We start from the raw sequence: 19,315 nt of genomic DNA, 5'->3' as shown, positions 1-19,315 counted from the left end.
ATGCAACAACAGACCTCTATTAAAGGGATAGTTCACCCACCTTTTTTTTGCCGTAATATACTCACCCTCATGTAAATTTCTTTGTTCTGCTAATCACAAATAAAGATATTTTAAAAAATGTCACCAAGCAGATCTGGGGCACCATTGACTTCCATAGTAAAAATAATATATTTTGTAAGCTAACATGCTCCCATACATTTATTTTCTCTGCTAATTACAAATTAAGATATTTTGAAAAATGCAACCAAGCAAATCTGGGGCACTATTGACTTCCATAGTAAAATAGTAAAAAAAATATAAAGTCAATGGTGCCCCAGATCTGCTTGGTTACCAACATTTTTGTGTGAACTATCCATTTAAGTCCCAAAAGCTGTAAAAGAGCAACTTCTGCGCAATAAAAATTCCCATTGCAAAGAATTTTGTTTTGTAAGCTAACATTCTCACATAATTATGTTGGCTTGACAAAGCCAACATACTGTTCTTCGATCTAAGCTTATTATTATTATTATTATTATTCTTCTGGTCCACACTTTTTCTCACAGTAACTCCTCCTAGAGCTTTCAAGCTACACCCACAAAACTTTACAAAACTTTTAAGACTGGTACGTAGATTGGTGCTATGACTTTTCTAACTGATGGGACCTACCGAATTCCTAAACGGGGCGCTCAAACACCCCAAATTTTCCATTGACTTAACATTGCGACAAACTTTGACGGGTCATAGCTGCAAGCGAGAAATTTTTAGAAACTTGTGGGTTACCACATTTGAAGAGGCTGGCAGGCTCTGTAAGAACATACATCACATTGGGGTGTAAGTTTCACCCTTGGGGTGTAAGGGGCACCCAAATTTCCCCATTGACTTATAATGGGGCAGGGAACATGCCCATATAAGGGAATAAAAGCGTCCCAGATGGAATATCTTCACTTTAGAGTGTCGTAGAGACATGGGGGTGGGCTCAATTTAGTCAGGCATCCAATCAGTCTCTCAGGATCGCCCCATAACTATTAAGCCACGCCCCTAGCAACCATTTTTGGGCACCCTAGCAACATATCCCATAGACTGCCATTATAAAATGCCCAGATGGATATCTTTGCAGCACAGTGTCACAGAGACATGGGGGTGGGCTCATTTTGCTCAGGCATCCAATCAGTCTCGGAGGATTCTTATTGAGGTATTAAGCCACGCCCCTAGCAACCAAATATGAGCACCCTAGCAACATAATAAACAAAGCCTTATATCTCTGGATCCGAACATCATAGAGACATGGGGGTTGGGTCTTTTGGTCATGTTAGCCTTATGCTAGCTCCATGCTAAGTCATACTAGCTTCATGCTAGTTTCGTGCTAGCTTTATGCTAATTTCATAATAAATCTTGCTAACTTCATGCTAATCATGTTAGCATCATGCTAGCTTCATACTAATTCATGTTAGCATAATCATAATGCTAACTTCATGCTAATTCATGTTAGCATCGTGCTAGCTTCATGCTAATTCATGTTAGCATCGTGCTAGCTTCATGCTAATTCATGTTAGCATCGTGCTAGCTTCATGCTAATTCATGTTAGCATCGTGCTAGCTTCATGCTAATTCATGTTAGCATCGTGCTAGCTTCATGCTAATTCATGTTAGCATCGTGCTAGCTTCATGCTAATTCATGTTAGCATCGTGCTAGCTTCATGCTAATTCATGTTAGCATCGTGCTAGCTTCATGCTAATTCATGTTAACTTCGTGCTAGCTTCATGCTAATTCATGTTAGCATCGTGCTAGCTTCATGCTAATTCATGTTAGCATCGTGCTAGCTTCATGCTAATTCATGTTAGCTTAATGCTAATCATGCTAGCATCATGCTAGCTTCCTGCTAATCATGCTAGCATCATGCTAGCTTCATGCCAATTCATGTTAGCATCATGCTAGCTTCATGCTAATTCATGTTAGCATCATGCTAGCTTCATGTTAATTCATGTTAGCATCATGCTAACTTCATGCTAATTCATGTTAGCATCATGCTAGCTTCATGCTAATTCATGTTAGCATCATGCTAGCTTCATGCTTATTCATGTTAGCATCATGCTAGCTTCATGCTAATTCATGTTAACATCATACTAGCTTCATGCTAATTCATGTTAGCATCATGCTAGCTTCATGCTAATTCATGTTAGCATCATGCTAGCTTCATGTTAATTCATGTTAGCATCATGCTAGCTTCATGCTAATTCATGTTAGCATCATGCTAGCTTCATGCTAATTCATGTTAGCATCATGCTAGCTTCATGCTAATTCATGTTAGCATCATGCTAGCTTCATGCTAATTCATGTTAGCATCATGCTAGCTTCATGCTAATTCATGTTAGCTTCATGCTGATTCAAGTTAGCATCATGCTAGCTTCATGCTAATTAATGTTAGCATCATGCTAGCTTCATGTTAATTCATGTTAGCATCATGCTAGCTTCATGCTAATTCATGTTAGCATCATGTTAGCTTCATGCTAATTCATGTTAGCTTCATGCTAATTCATGTTAGCATCATGCTAGCTTCATGCTAATTCATGTTAGCTTCATGCTAATTCATGTTAGCATCATGTTAGCTTCATGCTAATTCATGTTAGCATCATACTAGCTTCATGCTAATTCATGTTAACATCATGCTAGCTTCATGCAAATTTATGTTAACATCATGCTAACTTAGTGCTAAACATGCTAACATGGTAACTTTTGGTATCATGTTTACGGAAAGTTATATTACTAAACTAAATTTGTTTTAAATTTCTCTCAATCTGTTTTAAACGTTCAGGCTAGGCTTTGTCAAGCCAACATAAAGTTTGTCTTCAAACTTTTCTATCTAGTTTTTTTTGTTCTACTAATTACAAATAAAGATATTTTAAAAAATGCCACCAAGCAGATCTGGGGCACCATTGACTCCCATAGTAAAAAAAATAATATAAAGTCAATTGTCCCCCAGATATGCTTGGTTACCAACATTTTTGTGTGAACTATCCATTAAAGTCATCGGCTAAGAATTTTGTTTTGTAAGCTAACATGCTGGCATACATTTCTTTGCTCTGCTAATCACAAATGAAATATATTTTGAAAAATGCAACCAAGCAAATCTGGAGCACCATTGACTTCCATAGTAAAAAAATATAATATAAAGTCAATGGTGCCCCAGACCTGCTTGGTTATCAACATTTTGTGTAAACTATCCCTTTAAGTCCCCTGGCTAAGAATTTTGTTTTGTAAGCTAACATACTTGCATACATTTCTTTGCTCTGCTTATCACAAATGAAGATATTTTGAAAAATGCAACCAAGCAAATCTGGAGCACCATTGACTTCCATAGTAAAAAAATATAAAAACAATGGTGCCCCAGACCTGCTTGGTTATCAATATTTTTGTGTGAACTATCCCTTTACGTCCCCTGGCTAAGAATTTTGTTTTTTAAGCTAACATGCTTGCATACATTTCTTTGCTCTGCTAATCACTAATAAGATATTTTGAAAAATGCATCCAAGCAAATCTGGGGCACCATTGACTTCCAGAGTAAAAAAATAAAATATAAAGTCAATGGTGCCCCAGATCTGCTTGGTTGCCAACATTTTTGTGTGAACTATCCCTTTACGTCCCCTGGCTAAGAATTTTGTTTTGTAAGCTAACATGCTTGCATACATTTCTTTGCTCTGCTAATCACAAATGAAGATATTTTGAAAAATGCAACCAAGCAAATCTGGGGCACCATTGACTTCCATAGTAAAAAAAATAATTTAAAGTCAATGGTGCCCCAGATCTGCTTGGTTGCCAACATTTTGTGGGAACTTTCCTTTTAAGTCCCCTGGCTAATAATTTTGTTTTGTAAGCTAACATACTTGCATACATTTCTTTGCTCTGCTTATCACAAATGAAGATATTTTGAAAAATGCAATCAAGCAAATCTGGAGCACCATTGACTTCCATAGTAAAAAAAATATAAAAACAATGGTGCCCCAGACCTGCTTGGTTATCAATATTTTTGTGTGAACTATCCCTTTACGTCCCCTGGCTAAGAATTTTGTTTTGTAAGCTAACATGCTTGCATACATTTCTTTGCTCTGCTAATCACAAATAAAGATATTTTGAAAAATGCAACCAAGCAAATCTGGGGCACCATTGACTTCCATAGTAAAAAAAATAATATAAAGTCAATGGGGCCCCAGATCTGCTTGGTTACCAACATTTTTGTGTGAACTATCCCTTTAAGTCCCCTGGCTAAGAATTTTGTTTTTTAAGCTAACATGCTTGCATACATTTCTTTGCTCTGCTAATCACAAATGAAGATATTTTGAAAAATGCAACCAACCAAATCTGGGGCACCATTGACTTCCATAGTAAAAAATATAATATAAAGTCAATGGTGCCCCAGATCTGCTTGGTTACCAACATTTTAGTTTGAACTATCCCTTTAAGACCCAAAAGCTGTAAAAGAGCAACTTATGCGCAATAAAAATTTCCCCTAGCTAAGAATTTTGTTTTGTAAGCTAACATGCTCGCATACATTTATTTTCTCTACTAATTACAAATTAAGATATTTTGAAAAATGCAACCAAGCAAATCTGGGGCACTATTGACTTCCATAGGGAAAAAAATTATATAAAGTCAATGGTGCCCCAGATTTGCTTGGTTACGGAAATAATCCCTTTAAGTCCCAAAAGCTTTAAAAGAGCAATTTATGCGCAATAAAAAATTCCCCTTGCTAAGAATTTTGTTTTGTAAGCTAACATGCTCGCATAAATGTATTTGCTCTGCTAATTACAAATTAAGATATTTTAAAAAAAATGCAATCAAGCAAATCTGGGGCACTATTTACTTCCATAGTAAAAAAAATAATATAATGTCAATGGTGCCCCAGATTTGCTTGGTTATGGAAATAATCCCTTTAAGTCCCAAAAGCTTTAAAAGAGCAAATTCTGCGCCATAAAAATTTCCCCTGGCTAAGAATTTTGTTTTTTAAGCTAACGTTCTCGCTACACAAGTCTGTGTTGGACATCTCTTTACTTCCTTGTTTTGTTTTAAAGCCTTATTCAAATTTATGTAAGCTAATATTTGCAAATGCTCGGAGATTAAGTGTTTTTATCCCCCCCTCGTCAGCCTGCGACGTGAGAGCGTATCTGACGGAGTTCGGTTTTGTTTATAGAAGAGGTGAAGCTTAAGGAAAGGACATCAAAGAGAGGCAAATTGAATGTTTGGATGCTTCATTAAAAAACTTGAAAAACCTGCTCGTCTATGTGTGTGTACAAGTGTGCACAGACCGCAGCCTGATCTAAGAGAGCTCTTGTGTGTTTTTGTGTATACATGTGTGTGTTTCTGTGTGGGGGGTCGTGTATTGTGTGTGTATAGATTGTACATAAGCTGTAGCTCGAAACCACAAAAGCCATTTCATCACTTGCATCCAACAATAAAAGCATTTAGGCTACATGTAACGTGAAGTATAATCAAATACATAATCTCGCTCTAAACACACAAAAAGTCTGTACAAAGTATAATACATACAGTGTGTACTTGTAAGGTGTGTAAATATACATTTCGACTATGTACTTACATTTGCGATATATGAAAAGGAGCTGTGCTTTGTGCTTGTAGATGCATATAGTTTGTATGTCTGTGTGTACACGCTATTGGTTATCTGCTCTTCTCTCCTAATCCAGTCTATAGCATACAACACAAGTCAAGGTTGCCAGGATTATCCGGTCAGACAGACCTACAACACCTGCACAGACACACATAATTGCATATCCACAGGCAGTAAACCAAACACCTGTTGAAACCTACAGTATTGTTTATTGAACAGTTTCTGGATATTTATTGTATCCCCATTCCTGAAATAAATTTGCTTTAATGTTAATGTTAGAGGGCTGGGCATTATACCGAATGTTTACATTATGCTTAGTTTAATTTTGTAAGGCTACATAACTATATGCGCAATCATGTATATTGCAAAGGTTTTAGAGCACTTTACATGTTTACAGATTTATACATTCATCGAACTCGTTGGTCCTCTGTTCACTTGGTGTGTGTGAATTTTAGTGGCATCTAGTGGTAAGATTGTGAATTGCAACCAACAGCTCACCCCTTAATTTCAAAACGCATATGGTAGCCGCCACAAGACAAACACTTTATCATTTGACGAACTGTGCTCTGTAGAGCAGTTTGTCCGTTTAGGGCTACTGTAGAAACATGACGGCGACTTTCATGTAAGGGGACTCGCGGTGTATGTAGATAAAAACAGCTCATTCTAGGTAATAAAAACAATACAAATAATTTTGTAAGGTTTTTATACATCACTGATAAAGTAGTTATGTATATTATATTGCATTTCTGTCAAGAGGTTTTTATATAAGTCCCACGTTGCACCTTTAAGTCAATTGTTGTTGCAATACAAATATGAATGTAAATATTGCTACACCGTAAAAAGAAGATTTGTTGGTTTAACTTAAAAAATTTACCTGGTTGCCTTAAAAAAAATTATATTAGTAAACAAATTGTGTTTAACTTAAAAAAAGTTACCTGGTTGCCTTACAAAAATTCAATATTAGGGAAAAATGCGTGTTTAACTTAAAATAAGTTGCCTGGTTGCCTTAAAAAAAATTCTGTAAAAATTGTAATTAATTGTTAATTAAGTCAAACTAATATTTTTAAGTTGAATTATATTTTTAAAATTTTAAGGCAACCAGATAACTTTTCAAGTTGAAAGAACTTTTTAACAGTGTATGTTTATCTTTTTTTTTAATATCAAATCGAAAGACGACTTACAAATCCATAACTAGATTTTTTTTACCTGGTTGCCTTAAAAAAATTAATATTAGGAAAAATATTGTTATTTAAAATAAACTAAAAATATTAGTTAAGTCAAACAATTTTTTAAGTTGAATGAACTTAAAATTTTAAGGCAACCGGCTAACTTTATTTTTAAGTTGAACCAACTTTTTACAGTGTATGTTTAGCAGTTTTTTAAATATCAAATCAAAAGACAACTTAGAAATCCATAACTACTTTTTTTTGTTTACCTGGTTGCCTTAAAAAAATATATATTACTAAAAAAATTGTGTTTTACTTAAAAAAAAAGTTGCCTGGTTGCCTTAAAAAAAAATATTCGGGTAATTTTTTTTATTAATTCTTAATTGTTAATTAAGCCAAACTAATATTTTTAAGTTGAATTAACTTTTTAAAATTTTAAGGCAACCAGATAACTTTTTAAGTTGAACGAACTTTTTTACAGTGTATGTTTATCATTTTTTTTAAATATCAAATCGAAAGACGACTTACAAATCCATAACTGGTTTTTTTACCTGGTTGCCTTGAAAAAATTTTATATTAGGAAAAATATTGTTATTTAAAATAAACTAAAAATATTAGTTAAATCAAACAAATTTTTAAGTTGAATGAACTTAAAATTAACTAAAATTTTAAGGCAACCGGCTAACTTTTTTTTTAAGTTGAACCAACTTTTTATAGTGTATTTTTATCATTTTTTTAAATATCAAATCAAAGGATGACTTAGAAATCCATAACTACTTTTTTTGTTTACCTGGTTGCCTTAAAAAATATATATATTTGTAAAAAAATTGTGTTTTACTTAAAAAAGTAACCTGGTTGCCTTAAAATGTTTAAATATTATTAAAAGATTTGTAATTTTAAATAAACTTAAATATTAGTTCAATCAAACTAATATTTTTTAAATTGGATTAATTTAAAGTTTTAAGGCAACCAGATAACTTTTTTTAAGTTGAACCAACTTCTTAACAGTGTATGTTTAGCAATTTTTTAAATATCAAATCGAAAAACGACATACAAATCCATAACTAAATTTTATATTGGCCAGGTTTGCTAATTTTAAGTCAACTGAGGTTGTTGAAATTGCAATGTAAGAAATGATCACAAAATAACGTTTTCATCATAATCTATAAGTACTGCTGTTGAAATGTTCATTTTAACATTTGAATTTTTTTTTGTTTCATCTGTTATATATAATCCAAGCCTCACATAAACTACTGTTAACACTTTTCTTCAGTGCCAATGCATGTACACATACTATATATCTGCACAGTTTTACATGGATATGTGTTTAAATATATTAGATATATGTATACATATTTGTATATATTCCCTCTCTCAACACCCTTCCCCGTGTGCCCTCATTAACGTTTAAACATACGTGTGTTTGTGCAAGTAATCGTGATGTTTTTAGACCATGTCTGGATTTGAGTCCTGTTTCTTATCCCACATTATGACAGCCTATAGCAATTAGTGCAAACAGACAGTAAGCGCTCAACAGGAGAGCGAGAGAGAGGAAAAGCAGACCGAGTATGGATAGCATATCTCCTATAAATGTGTTTTTTTTTTTTTTAATCTACTGTTTAGGAGAAGGGGCGCGAATTCAAAATATGTGTTCGTTGCGTCATGTGAACCATGTGCACCATGCAATACGTGCCTGCTGCACACGCGTCGATTTGATTTCCTTTATTACCTTTGATTGTTGTGGTAATCTTGTATGTTTTTAATGTCATCTTTCTCCTTCTTGACAGTCGGATGTTGTCCACCAGAGTGTGTTCGAGCTCATCCATACAGACGACCGCGCAATGTTTCGAAGGCAACTGCACTTTGCTCTCAACCCGGATGACAGCGACAACGGTTAGTAGCAAATTAGACTTCCGACAAGGGCTACTGAGATGTCATAATATGCGTTCTTGTCAGTGCCGGCCCTAAATGTTTTGTGAATGAGTAAATCCCATAGTTCTCATTAAATTTGTCAGATGTTTAGCTTGGTTCAGATTTATACAATGGTGCATTGTATAAACCCAGTATGCTGAGTCACAGACGATTGTTTTAATGTCGTTTTCTCTTCGTTTCGGATCAACCAATCGGCCTCCAGGAATGCAGAGCAGCAGTGACATCACCAGAGACATGGTGTCCTACAATCCTCAACATATCCCACCAGAAAACTCTTCCTTCCTGGAAAGAAGCTTTTGCTGCCGATTTCGTTGTCTTCTTGACAACTCATCTGGCTTCCTGGTAAATATTTGATATTTGTGTCTGTAGGCTGTAGTCTCATATGTTTGATTTGAGAACTTTAATCAAAGTTCAATTAAAGATATCAAGGTTATGTTTTGACACAAAAAAACCCTCAAACTAGCTGGGTTTTCACAGATTGGGTAACCTTTTAGCTGTTTTTTTTGCTCTAGACTCAACAATTGGTTGTCTGTGTTCACAATGATACATAAAACCAGCTGAATAAATAAATCAGTTGTAGATTGTTTGTACTCATTGTCTGACCCTTGTGACCCGTAAACGACTTTCCCTTTGCCCCCAAGGCCCTAAACTTCCAGGGAAGGCTGAAATATCTCCACGGCCAAAACAAAATGGCAGAAGACGGGACCATGGTCCACCCTCAGCTGGCTCTTTTTGTCGTAGCCACACCCCTTCAGCCACCCTCCATCTTGGAAATCAGAAGCAAGACTCTGCTCTTCCAAACCAAACACAAGCTGGACTTCACACCCTTGGGAATTGACACAAGGTAGCTTGGTTTAGTCTTCTTAAAGGCAGTGGGAACATTACGGTACATTCACACGGGATAGAAGCGTTAATGATTGAAGCGTGGCCAACAGCCAATCACAGTGGCCGCTACACATGCTCCGGTCTTCCATAAACGTAATTGAGTGGCTTTGCCTAGGTTGTTTGCATAAGGCGATCTGATTGGCGGACGCACGTGTTGCCACTTGAAAAGTTGAGAAATGTTCAACTTCTGCCGCGAGCAACGGCAGTGACGCGGTGCCGACGGATCCACAATTCAGTTCGGCAACGCTTGATGTCAACCATTAAAAGCGAATGGGAAGTGTTAACGCTTACGCCCCGTGTGAATGCTACAGTTACTGGTGGGGGATAAAGTTAAACAATAACTGAGATCATAATTTCAATTAAAAGTTTATGCTCGTCAGAGCTAATGTTGTAGTGAGCAGTTTCGGCTCGAGTCCTTTGCCGATCCCATACCCCTCTCTCCACCCTGTATTTTAATTTGTCTTATCAAATAAAGGCAAAAATGGCCCATGGTTGAAATATATGATTAGTATATGATTTAAGGTGGATGCATTTTTTATTTGGTAAGAAGCACTGGTAAAAACAGGGTTAATTTAAAATTCCAGATGCATGTAAAAAGGTCATGTGACTCATTAATTCTGTAATAATCCCACATACACATTCACATTGTGGCTGTTTTGACAAAAGTAGCCATTTTGTTCTCTTAGAAACACAACGGAATGGAAACACTTAATTTTAATTTGCAAATAAAATGAGCAAGTTGGAGTGAAACATGCTGTTAAAGTTTTCCTACCTGTTTCTCATCTTGCAGAGGGAAGGTGGTTCTTGGCTACACTGAAATTGAGCTGTGCATACGAGGATCTGGTTATCAGTTCATTCATGCTGCCGACATGATGCACTGCGCAGACAACCACATCAGAAGTAAGTTATCGCCGACCTTAATGCATGTTCGACATGACCTGCTTTTAAATAAGACTTTTCAGTAATAGAGGTTTCTCTTACACGTTCTTGCAGTGATAAAGACAGGAGAAAGTGGTTTAACAGTCTTTAGACTGCTCTCAAAAGGAGGTACATGGGTCTGGGTGCAGGCGAATGCCAGGCTTGTGTATAAAGGAGGACGACCTGATTTCATCATTGCTCGACAGAGAGCATTGACGTAAGTTGAACCTAGACCTGTAATATGGTAATGTACATTGATCGCTTTGTGTTACTGTAATGACCAAAATGTTCATATTTTTCAGTAATGAGGAAGGTGAGGAACACCTTCGACAAAGGAAGTTGCAGCTTCCTTTCAATTGCGCCACCGGTGAGGGGGTACTGTACGAGACCGGGCCCACACTGGACATCACAGATATTCAAAATCAGAACAAGGGTCAGAAGATGCACAACCCTCCATCTGTGGACCCAGATTCTCTACTTGGATCCATGCTAAAGCAGAACCCTAGTGTCTACAATCAGAGCAACGATCCCAATTCCCAGTTCAACCTGGACAGGGCCTTTAGGGATAGCCATGCCTTGCTCAATGTTCCTGGGAACACCTGCCAGCCACCACCCCTGAACACGATGGCTGGGATAAAGGAAGAAAACAACGTTAAGGAGATGGTGGAATCCTTACAACAGATCATGGGGGACAGCACTCTTTGTAACAGCATGCAAGACCTCGATGTCGACAATTCGGAGCTGAAGGAATGGGAGGCATTTTTGGTCAGGATAAACCAAAATAACATGATGGATCTTGATGATATCATCACCAACGACATTCTTTCCTACGTCGAGGATGCTCTTTTCAAGGACAATGGTATTCAGCTGCCCGACCAGCTTAAGGGCCAGGATCCTTTTATTGAGGTTCCAGAGATGGACTTGCAGAATACCTTAACTGCTAACCAGGGATTCAACGGCCAGCCGGGGATGCTCTCGGGATCCCCCGGTCAAGCTGGGTTTATGGGAATGAACATGCAAGAGGTTGTGGATGCCGGTAGTTCTGGAAGAGGGATGGCGAAGCTGACTCATATTGGGCCGCAGATGCCAATTGTACAGCAGACGCTACCTAACAATACTTTCGCCCAGACGTTCGGACTGGATCAGACACCCCAAAAGACACCCGGCAACAATCAAGTTATGTTTAATTCTTCTCTTGGCATGCCGTGTAGCCAGCAGCAGACCCAAGTCAGGCTTGGTCTTCAACCCCAACAGACCCTATATGGTGCCGTGAAAGAGAATGGAATCACACAATGTGGCCAGGGAAACATGCTGGCTGGAAACCAGACCCATCCCAACACAATGTCTTTGCCTCTTCAAAACTCTATATTGCAGGGCACTGCCACCCAGCCAATGGCCTTCCACAACCAAAACTCTCTTTCCCAGCAACAATCGATAAATCACAACCCTCAGTGGGTACCATCCTTGTCCGACACCAAAAGTATCGTGGATAGCCTGATAGACAGTTGTACCCAAAATGTTTCAGTTGCACAAGATGCAGGACTGCACTCCTCTGCCCCTACCGCACACTTGCAAGGACAGTTTTCACTTCATACTCAAAATGTCGCCAATCCAGGACTGACCGCCTGGCAGGTGCCCAAGTCCACTCCACAGCAGCTCCCTAAATCACTGTCCGGTGGACATCAAAATATGACCGGACTCTACGGAGACCCACTCGGACAGTTAATGGCACAGACAAACCCACAAGGATTTGGGTCTGGCTTCCTGCCCCAGAAAACCGTCAGTAACGGCTATCCTCAGCAGGTGGACACGATTAACAACGGCCCTCATCCGATCGCAAACAGCTGCATGTTCGTAAATACCCCTCAACCCAGGGTAAATGGGATGCAGTATGGTTCCGCGGATCTGTCGTCCTGTCAGATGGCTAAAAGTCTCTTGACCCAGAGTCCAACTCAAGCATCTTGCTACTACCAAAGAGGACCTAGCGAATCAATCGTGGGCTCATCTGTCATACCGCAAGAGGACACCAATATCAGTCCCATGGCCTGCCAAGTCCCGCTAGGATTGACTCCGGAGAACATCATTGCTCAGCAGTATCTCTCCTGCAATGGCCAGACACAGGTAAACACCATTAATGTAATTATAACTCGAAACTAACATGCTCAAACATCAAAGCACCAGGTGTGCGGCTCCCTATTTTTAGATGATATAATCTGTGGATATAATGGAACTGCCCTGTTCTTACCCCAGGCTCAATGTGTCTGCACTTATAAAGTTTTTTTTAGTCATTCAAGCACTTTGTTGGGATGTTACTAGTGTTAGCATGTGTGAATTTTTTTTTTTTTTTTGGGAAAAGCATTTTGGACAGATACTCAGGTTAAATGTGTTCAGTCATGTTCATTCAACTTGTGTGGGGAAAGTTAGGTGCAGTTTTAGGAAGACGATGGGTGTATAGATAGATGAGGTAAATGTACCTGGTTACTAAATGGTACACCCCTAAAAAAAGTGCTACAAGTGTTTTTTCACAGTGATGGCATTGAAGAACCATTTTTGCTTCTCAGAAGAACCTTTCAAACTAAGCTTCTTAAAGGGATAGGACACAACTTTATAATGCCAAAGACCCTCAAATATGATAAATCTTTTGTGAGGGACCCACTACCTAAAATGTATATCAATTTACATATTTTTCTCTGTGACATTTTCTGAGGATCCCCTAGAGCAGGGTTCCTCAAATCTTACACTGGAGGTCCAGAGCACTGCAGAGTCCAACCCTAATCAAACTTACGCATCTGTGATTTTCTAGTGATCATGAAGTCCTTGATTAGCTTTCTCAGGTGTGCTTGATTAAGATTGGAGCTAAACTCTGCAGTGCTCCGGACCTCCATGGTAAGATTTGGAGAAGGGGGTCCTAGAACCTCCTGGAGGCCCCCTGGGGGTCCTAAAACCCAGTTTGAAAACCCATGAAAATGGTTCCTCTATGTCATGGGGTGCCCAAACTCGGTCCTGGAGGGGCGGTGTCTTGCAAAGTTTAGGTCCAACTTTCCAACTGTCCAAGTTTCTAGCATGCATACTAAAGCCGCCTTTCCACTGTAGTCAACAATCGGACACGAATGTCGGGAGTTCGCCCCCTAGTGGCAGTCGACATGAAATTGCAGTTTAATTGTAAATCCTTGCCAACATGGGAGAAAGGCTGGGTGCACGATCTCTGAAAGACAATGTTGACATTTGAAATCACATAAACAAACATGCCCCTACCCCAATAGAATCTGGACCTTCTTTTGATAGACCCGCCCCACACACGTAAAAAAAAATTATACGATTCCAACGCTGAAAACGGATCCGAAAATTACGCATTCACAGATGGTCGTAGCCCCTTTGCGACTCTCCATTTGGAATGAATGACTTCCGGTTTGTCAGCCATTGTTTGTCGTGTACATTGGAAAGGCGGCGTAAGACTTTTATTAGTTGCGTCAGGTGTGCTTGATTTGGGTTCGATTGGACACTGGCTCTTCAGGACCGAGTTTGGGCACCCCTGCTCTGTCATCTTGTAGCACCTTAATTTTTAGAAATGTAATCAATTTAACTTCTGTTGAATTTGAGCCATGTCTGTCTCTTGGATGGGTCAGACCCATTGTCTTAGCGGAGTCAGAATGTTCTGGCTTTAAATTTGATTGATCTCCATAAAGTACACAAACTACTTTCTACTCTATTATTCAGAAATACTAAAGAAAGCGCAAAATGGTTGCACGCAAAGGTTTAAAGTTCTGCTTTAAAGTTTTTCCATGCAACACTTAACAAACATGACATGATCGCCACGGAATGGGAAAAACATTCCTCATGGTTTTAATTTTGTCCCTTCACAGATCGCAAGCCGCCCACTGGAAGAGGAAGCAACGTTCCACTTTCCACCACTGGTCAACGGAACTGCCTACTTTTCCGAGAACAACCAAAGCAATTGCTGTGACTATTAGACAGAGATGTCACCCATGGCGGTGACCGACACATCACAAGTCTGACAAGCAGCGCACCTGTCTATAAAAAAGTATGCATGCTTGTTTGTCCCTCGAAAGAGATGCCTCCGCTTCTGATGAAACTCTTGGCTGACAACCTTCAAGACTTTAGAAATCTGAGAGCACACTCAACAACCACACTTAGTTTTACACTCACTTTCACAATCTTTGACAAATACGCAGCATTTTTTCATTTTAAGCATCGTCCTATATAGATTTCGCTTCGTTTGGTTGTTTTGTTTTGTATGCATCACCACTCTGGCAAGATAAACACTGAGTGAGAGAGAGAGAGATGTGTGAGCAAGTGTGTATGTGGCGAGAGAGCCGAGAGTTAAATTATGAAGTATGCAGAAGTAAAGGTGGAACCTTTTAATTGCGGCATAGATTCCAGAGAAAACGATTCGCGTCGAGCACGAGATGCTATTTATTGGGGTAAGTTTCGTCTCAAAAAGGGAACGGCAATCTCGTTGGTGAGGATACACAGGCCCTTTATATTGCTACCTATGCACTTAAGAGGTCCCACCTGTAGACCTTAAACCCTAGTGTTAGCATTGTACAGTAGCTTAGTCCTTATAATCCAGCGAGTGTGTTTTCATAATATGAATACTCTACTTATGGCCTGCGGGTCATTATTGGACTGCAGGAACAAATTGCTGATTTGTTCACAGAAAAATTAGCCCACAGCTCCGCCTATTTGGACTTTGCGGACGACGGCGATGGACTGTGTAGCGTCCGAATTTTTTATACGGACGATTCCGTAAAATTGTTGGATATGAGACGCCATCGTATTGGATATCCCCGAGAGAGACGGAAACGTGTCACGTTTTCAACAGAAACAAACTTTGTGGCTGCTTTTGTTTTTTTTATACTGCAGGATATTTTTTCTTCAAGGAGTGAAGATGATTAGTAAAGACTTCAATTCCCTTGGACATCGTGCGTCCTCTCTTGCCACCCTTTTATTGATGTTAACCGTATGTTTCTTGTGTATTGCAACAATAACAGAATGTTATGATATAGATTCAGTTTTTCTTTTATTTTTTTGTCTTTTGTACTTTTTTTTATGCATATAATCAAAATTATGAAAATGCCATTGAGCCATTTTTGTTCACTTTTCTGGTTATAGATTATATATACGGCCTCGCTTTTTGTTAACGCTTTTGCTTTAATTCTTATGAAAGAATTCTAGGAATTCTTGAATCTTGTTACGTGCCATGACAATCACACCGGTCAGCTGATTCCGCCTCCAGACGAAGACTTCGGAAAGGAGAATTTTGGAGATTTCGCAAGAAAAAAACTATAAAATATTTGTCAAAGAAAAAGGATGGGTTTGATTTTCCAATTGTTACGACCAAAGTGAAACTATTTGCGCATTTTTCCTCTCGTTTCGTGAACGAGGTTTAAAGTTTGTAAGTCCCCATGTGCCTTATTTTAGGAGAATTTTAAATAGTAATTTAATACGAATTTATAGCATTATGACACATTTCTCATAGGTTTGGAAAAATGACTGTTGGTTGTTTTGTAAAAAATGAATCGCCTTCTTTTTGAAAGGCTCCGATTTTGTAAGTTTATTTTTTTTATCAATCCCGCTTAATTTACTCGTAGAAACTTGTTGTGTTTTAGACTGTTGTTGATCTTAGAGATTGCACTTTCTCTTCTCGGCGAGGACAGAACATGTGTGGTGTGATATATATATACAAAATCCCCAAGTCATGCACCCAAAGCTTTTGTCCTTTCATCATCTAAAATAGGAACACCGTGTGCCTTAATTTCTTTCTCCCCAAGGATATTTCATTTATTCCCTCCATTTTCTCTGTCTTTAAATAAAATGATTGTGGCTTGCGGAAGGAGGAACGGATTTGAAATGGCAGCTATAATTGAATCTGAGAAGCAATGTATTTAACAACTGGTTGTTGTTGTTGTTGTTAGCATGGACGGAATCGCTAATGCTAGTTGACGCTAATATGCTACGTGTTGTACATAGCCTCACAGTTTAAGTTACAGGACACTTACATTCACACTTATTTTGTGCTTTTTTATTTCAAGATTAGCAACTTTTGTTTTCCTTTTGGTTTTTGTTCGTTATGAACGCTAACGGAGATAAGATGTATGATAAGATGTAAATACGCGCGTTCTCTATTTGATTGCCGGATGTCTGGCAGCTTAGAGTGGAGGTTAGTATGAATACGCGATTGATGATTGATCTGTTTAGTAGTTTGTACTGTCGATTTAAGATCACGCACAAATAAACGCGACGGATTGGTTTGCGCCAATGTGATTTTTGCGTACCGTATCGCACCACGTGCGACGCAATGAACCCCGCCCACAGTATAATCTCATAATAACTGCATATTAAAGGATCATTACGATTTGCATTGGCTTTAAATCTGATAATGCAGTTTCATGTTCGCATTCGTTTTATATTGAAATAAAGATGCTTAGGCTTAGATTCGCTACATTTTGCTTTCATTTCCCGTTCCCTCAAAGTGCCATTGATTAAACCAGATTTATATTTCATAGACCTCACTAACAGCATTGAACGCCCCCGTGTGCCAATAATCGGTAGCCTTTTGGACACCCAGCTCTTCACCACTAAACTATACAAGAGAAACAAAAGCACTTATTCTCGCATAACGTGTTTGTGAGGTCGCTTCATATGCAGTATCCTTGTCTATTTGTTGTATTTTTGTTCGTTTCTGTGCTTGTTTTTTCCACCCAGCATTGTAAATGCTTTCACGTGTATTGTATATCTTATTTTGTACATTGTTTCGCACAACTTTAAAGTCTATATACGTAAATGGATGTCCCGCAAATACAGCCATAAACATACATCTATATTATGCAATATAGCTTTTGTTTGTTTGTTTTGTATTTGTATTATCAAATTGATTCATTTTTGTTGTTTCTCTCAATACTCATATCTTTATAACATTAAAAGGTGGCCATTCACTCAAATGGTTTTTCTTGCTTGTTTTGTCCAAAAATGTAACATTTATACACATCAATCATATGCACATACAGTATGCATCAGTTTCAGGCATTGAATTGTTTTCAGATGTGACCCTGGTTGACCTACTTTGGACTCAATTGTGAGGTTGTAGTGTTCATGTTTACCACGTGGGGGTGCTAATGTACATATTTAGAATCTGTGTCAATATACTTCTTTAGTATAGGTTACTAGTTTAAAATTAAAATGTTATGCTTCGGTCAGTTTAAATTAATCGACCTATTTAGTACAGCCACCCTGTGATTTATTTATTTGCTTTAAAAAATAGGTTTTAAATAAATTAGTGTCTTCTCATGTGGTTGACCACAATTTTATAGGGCGTAGTACAACAAACTGCAGGAGATGTACACATTTTTTAAAATCTTTTATTCATTACTGCCCTTTCAAGTACATGTACATATGTTTGCAATATGTATTGCGAGTCAATAGACATAAGAGGAGTCTTCTTTACCTACTATTACAGTATATAGTGACATCATTGCATGAATTAATTGCTTTTTATAGGAATGAACAGCCATAAAAAGATCATAACAGATGAAATAAAAATAGAAGGATCAGGTAAAGGTTTGCCAAAGTATAATATATAGTATAAAATATGGGTATAATCACAATAATCACTTTTCAAAATATGGTATAACAATTTGTTGAACAAATATGAAAAATACAAAATAAATGTGTGTGTGTGTGTGTGTGTGTTGAAGGATTTATTACACCAAAAACTAAATGTTTAATTTCTAATTAAAAAACAAAAATGGGTTTTCAAGTTCAAGTCTAAACATACATATAAAACTGTACAATACTTTATTATTTACTATAGTACTATAAATTAACTATAATAAAATGATAAACTTCAGTAAATACTGTAGTAAAAAAACAAAGTGTAAATACTGCAGTATTTTTTCAGTCTAGACGTTAAATTAATATTAATTAGGTCACGCTAGTAACCTTCCCTGACGGTCCGTCACGTGAAACTCATTAATATTCATGAGCCAACATGTTCCACCCTCATACTAACGTCTGCGAATCAGAAAAGCCTATGAGCGAGCGTCATCTAATTAATATTAATGAGACGTGTTAATTCCTAATTCTTTTGACCTATCACGGGGTGTAAAGTCTGACGTCCTGTTTCCTAGGAGATTTTTCCCCTTTGCCTGTAAGCCGCGGCCTCGGATGCTCCGCGCGCTATTCCGAGCAAATCTGTGCTGGTTGCCTGGTCAACCACATGCGCGCGCATCTAACCTGACTCTGATGTCGGGGGCGCGCAGTTGTGGGACTCAGCGGAGCAGTTGAAGCAAAAAAATGACACGAAGCGAGGGCAAATGATGACTTTGGATTTCGATTATTTTGTGCATGTATAGATTGTTATTTATTATTTAATCCATGCACGTGAGTTTAAAAGTTTGTTTGTTATACTTGACGACCCTAAAGATGAGGAATATAAAGACGCGTGCACCTGCTCTCAGTTTATATGACTGTTGATATTGCGCCTCACCTGAATGTCTGAAGAGGAATTACACTTTTTTGTAGCTCTTATTTTGTGTTTGAGTATATTAGGCTGTTTCGTGTCGTTGTGGGGACTCTCGGTCCCTTTTTTTGGACAAAAAAATTATTTTAACGCGATTAAAATTATGTTTTTATCATGAACTTCGACTTTTGATTTTAACGCCCATGCCTTGCACTAGAAGAAGTGTGATTTTTTATTTTTAGTTGTATTTTGTATAAGTAGAATAGGGGGGCCTCGCTGTTGGGTCTGTTTTTAGGGTTGAATTTATTGGATCTGAGGAGTTATTGAAGTGTAAGC

At 37.9% G+C, this 19,315-nt stretch overlaps 1 protein-coding gene across 1 annotated transcript in view; it reads left to right on the top strand.

Annotated features, from left to right (window-relative positions):
• ahr2 (aryl hydrocarbon receptor 2) overlaps positions 1 to 17,462 on the top strand; it is a 71,928-nt gene extending 54,466 nt beyond the window's left edge. The window contains exons 5-11 of the mRNA XM_065244622.2: positions 8,553 to 8,658; positions 8,900 to 9,039; positions 9,339 to 9,541; positions 10,373 to 10,482; positions 10,576 to 10,717; positions 10,803 to 12,621; positions 14,364 to 17,462. Coding sequence (XP_065100694.1) covers positions 8,553 to 8,658; positions 8,900 to 9,039; positions 9,339 to 9,541; positions 10,373 to 10,482; positions 10,576 to 10,717; positions 10,803 to 12,621; positions 14,364 to 14,471 — 2,628 coding nt within the window. The 3' untranslated portion in view covers positions 14,472 to 17,462. The remainder of the gene's footprint in view (positions 1 to 8,552; positions 8,659 to 8,899; positions 9,040 to 9,338; positions 9,542 to 10,372; positions 10,483 to 10,575; positions 10,718 to 10,802; positions 12,622 to 14,363) is intronic.
• Positions 17,463 to 19,315: the final 1,853 nt, after the last annotated feature.

The sequence above is a fragment of the Paramisgurnus dabryanus genome, chromosome 24, assembly GCF_030506205.2.
Source record: "Paramisgurnus dabryanus chromosome 24, PD_genome_1.1, whole genome shotgun sequence".
NCBI classification, from domain to species: Eukaryota; Metazoa; Chordata; class Actinopteri; order Cypriniformes; family Cobitidae; genus Paramisgurnus; species Paramisgurnus dabryanus.
The sequence above is the reverse complement of the archived record's forward strand: the minus strand, read 5'-3'. Positions and strand labels throughout refer to the sequence as shown.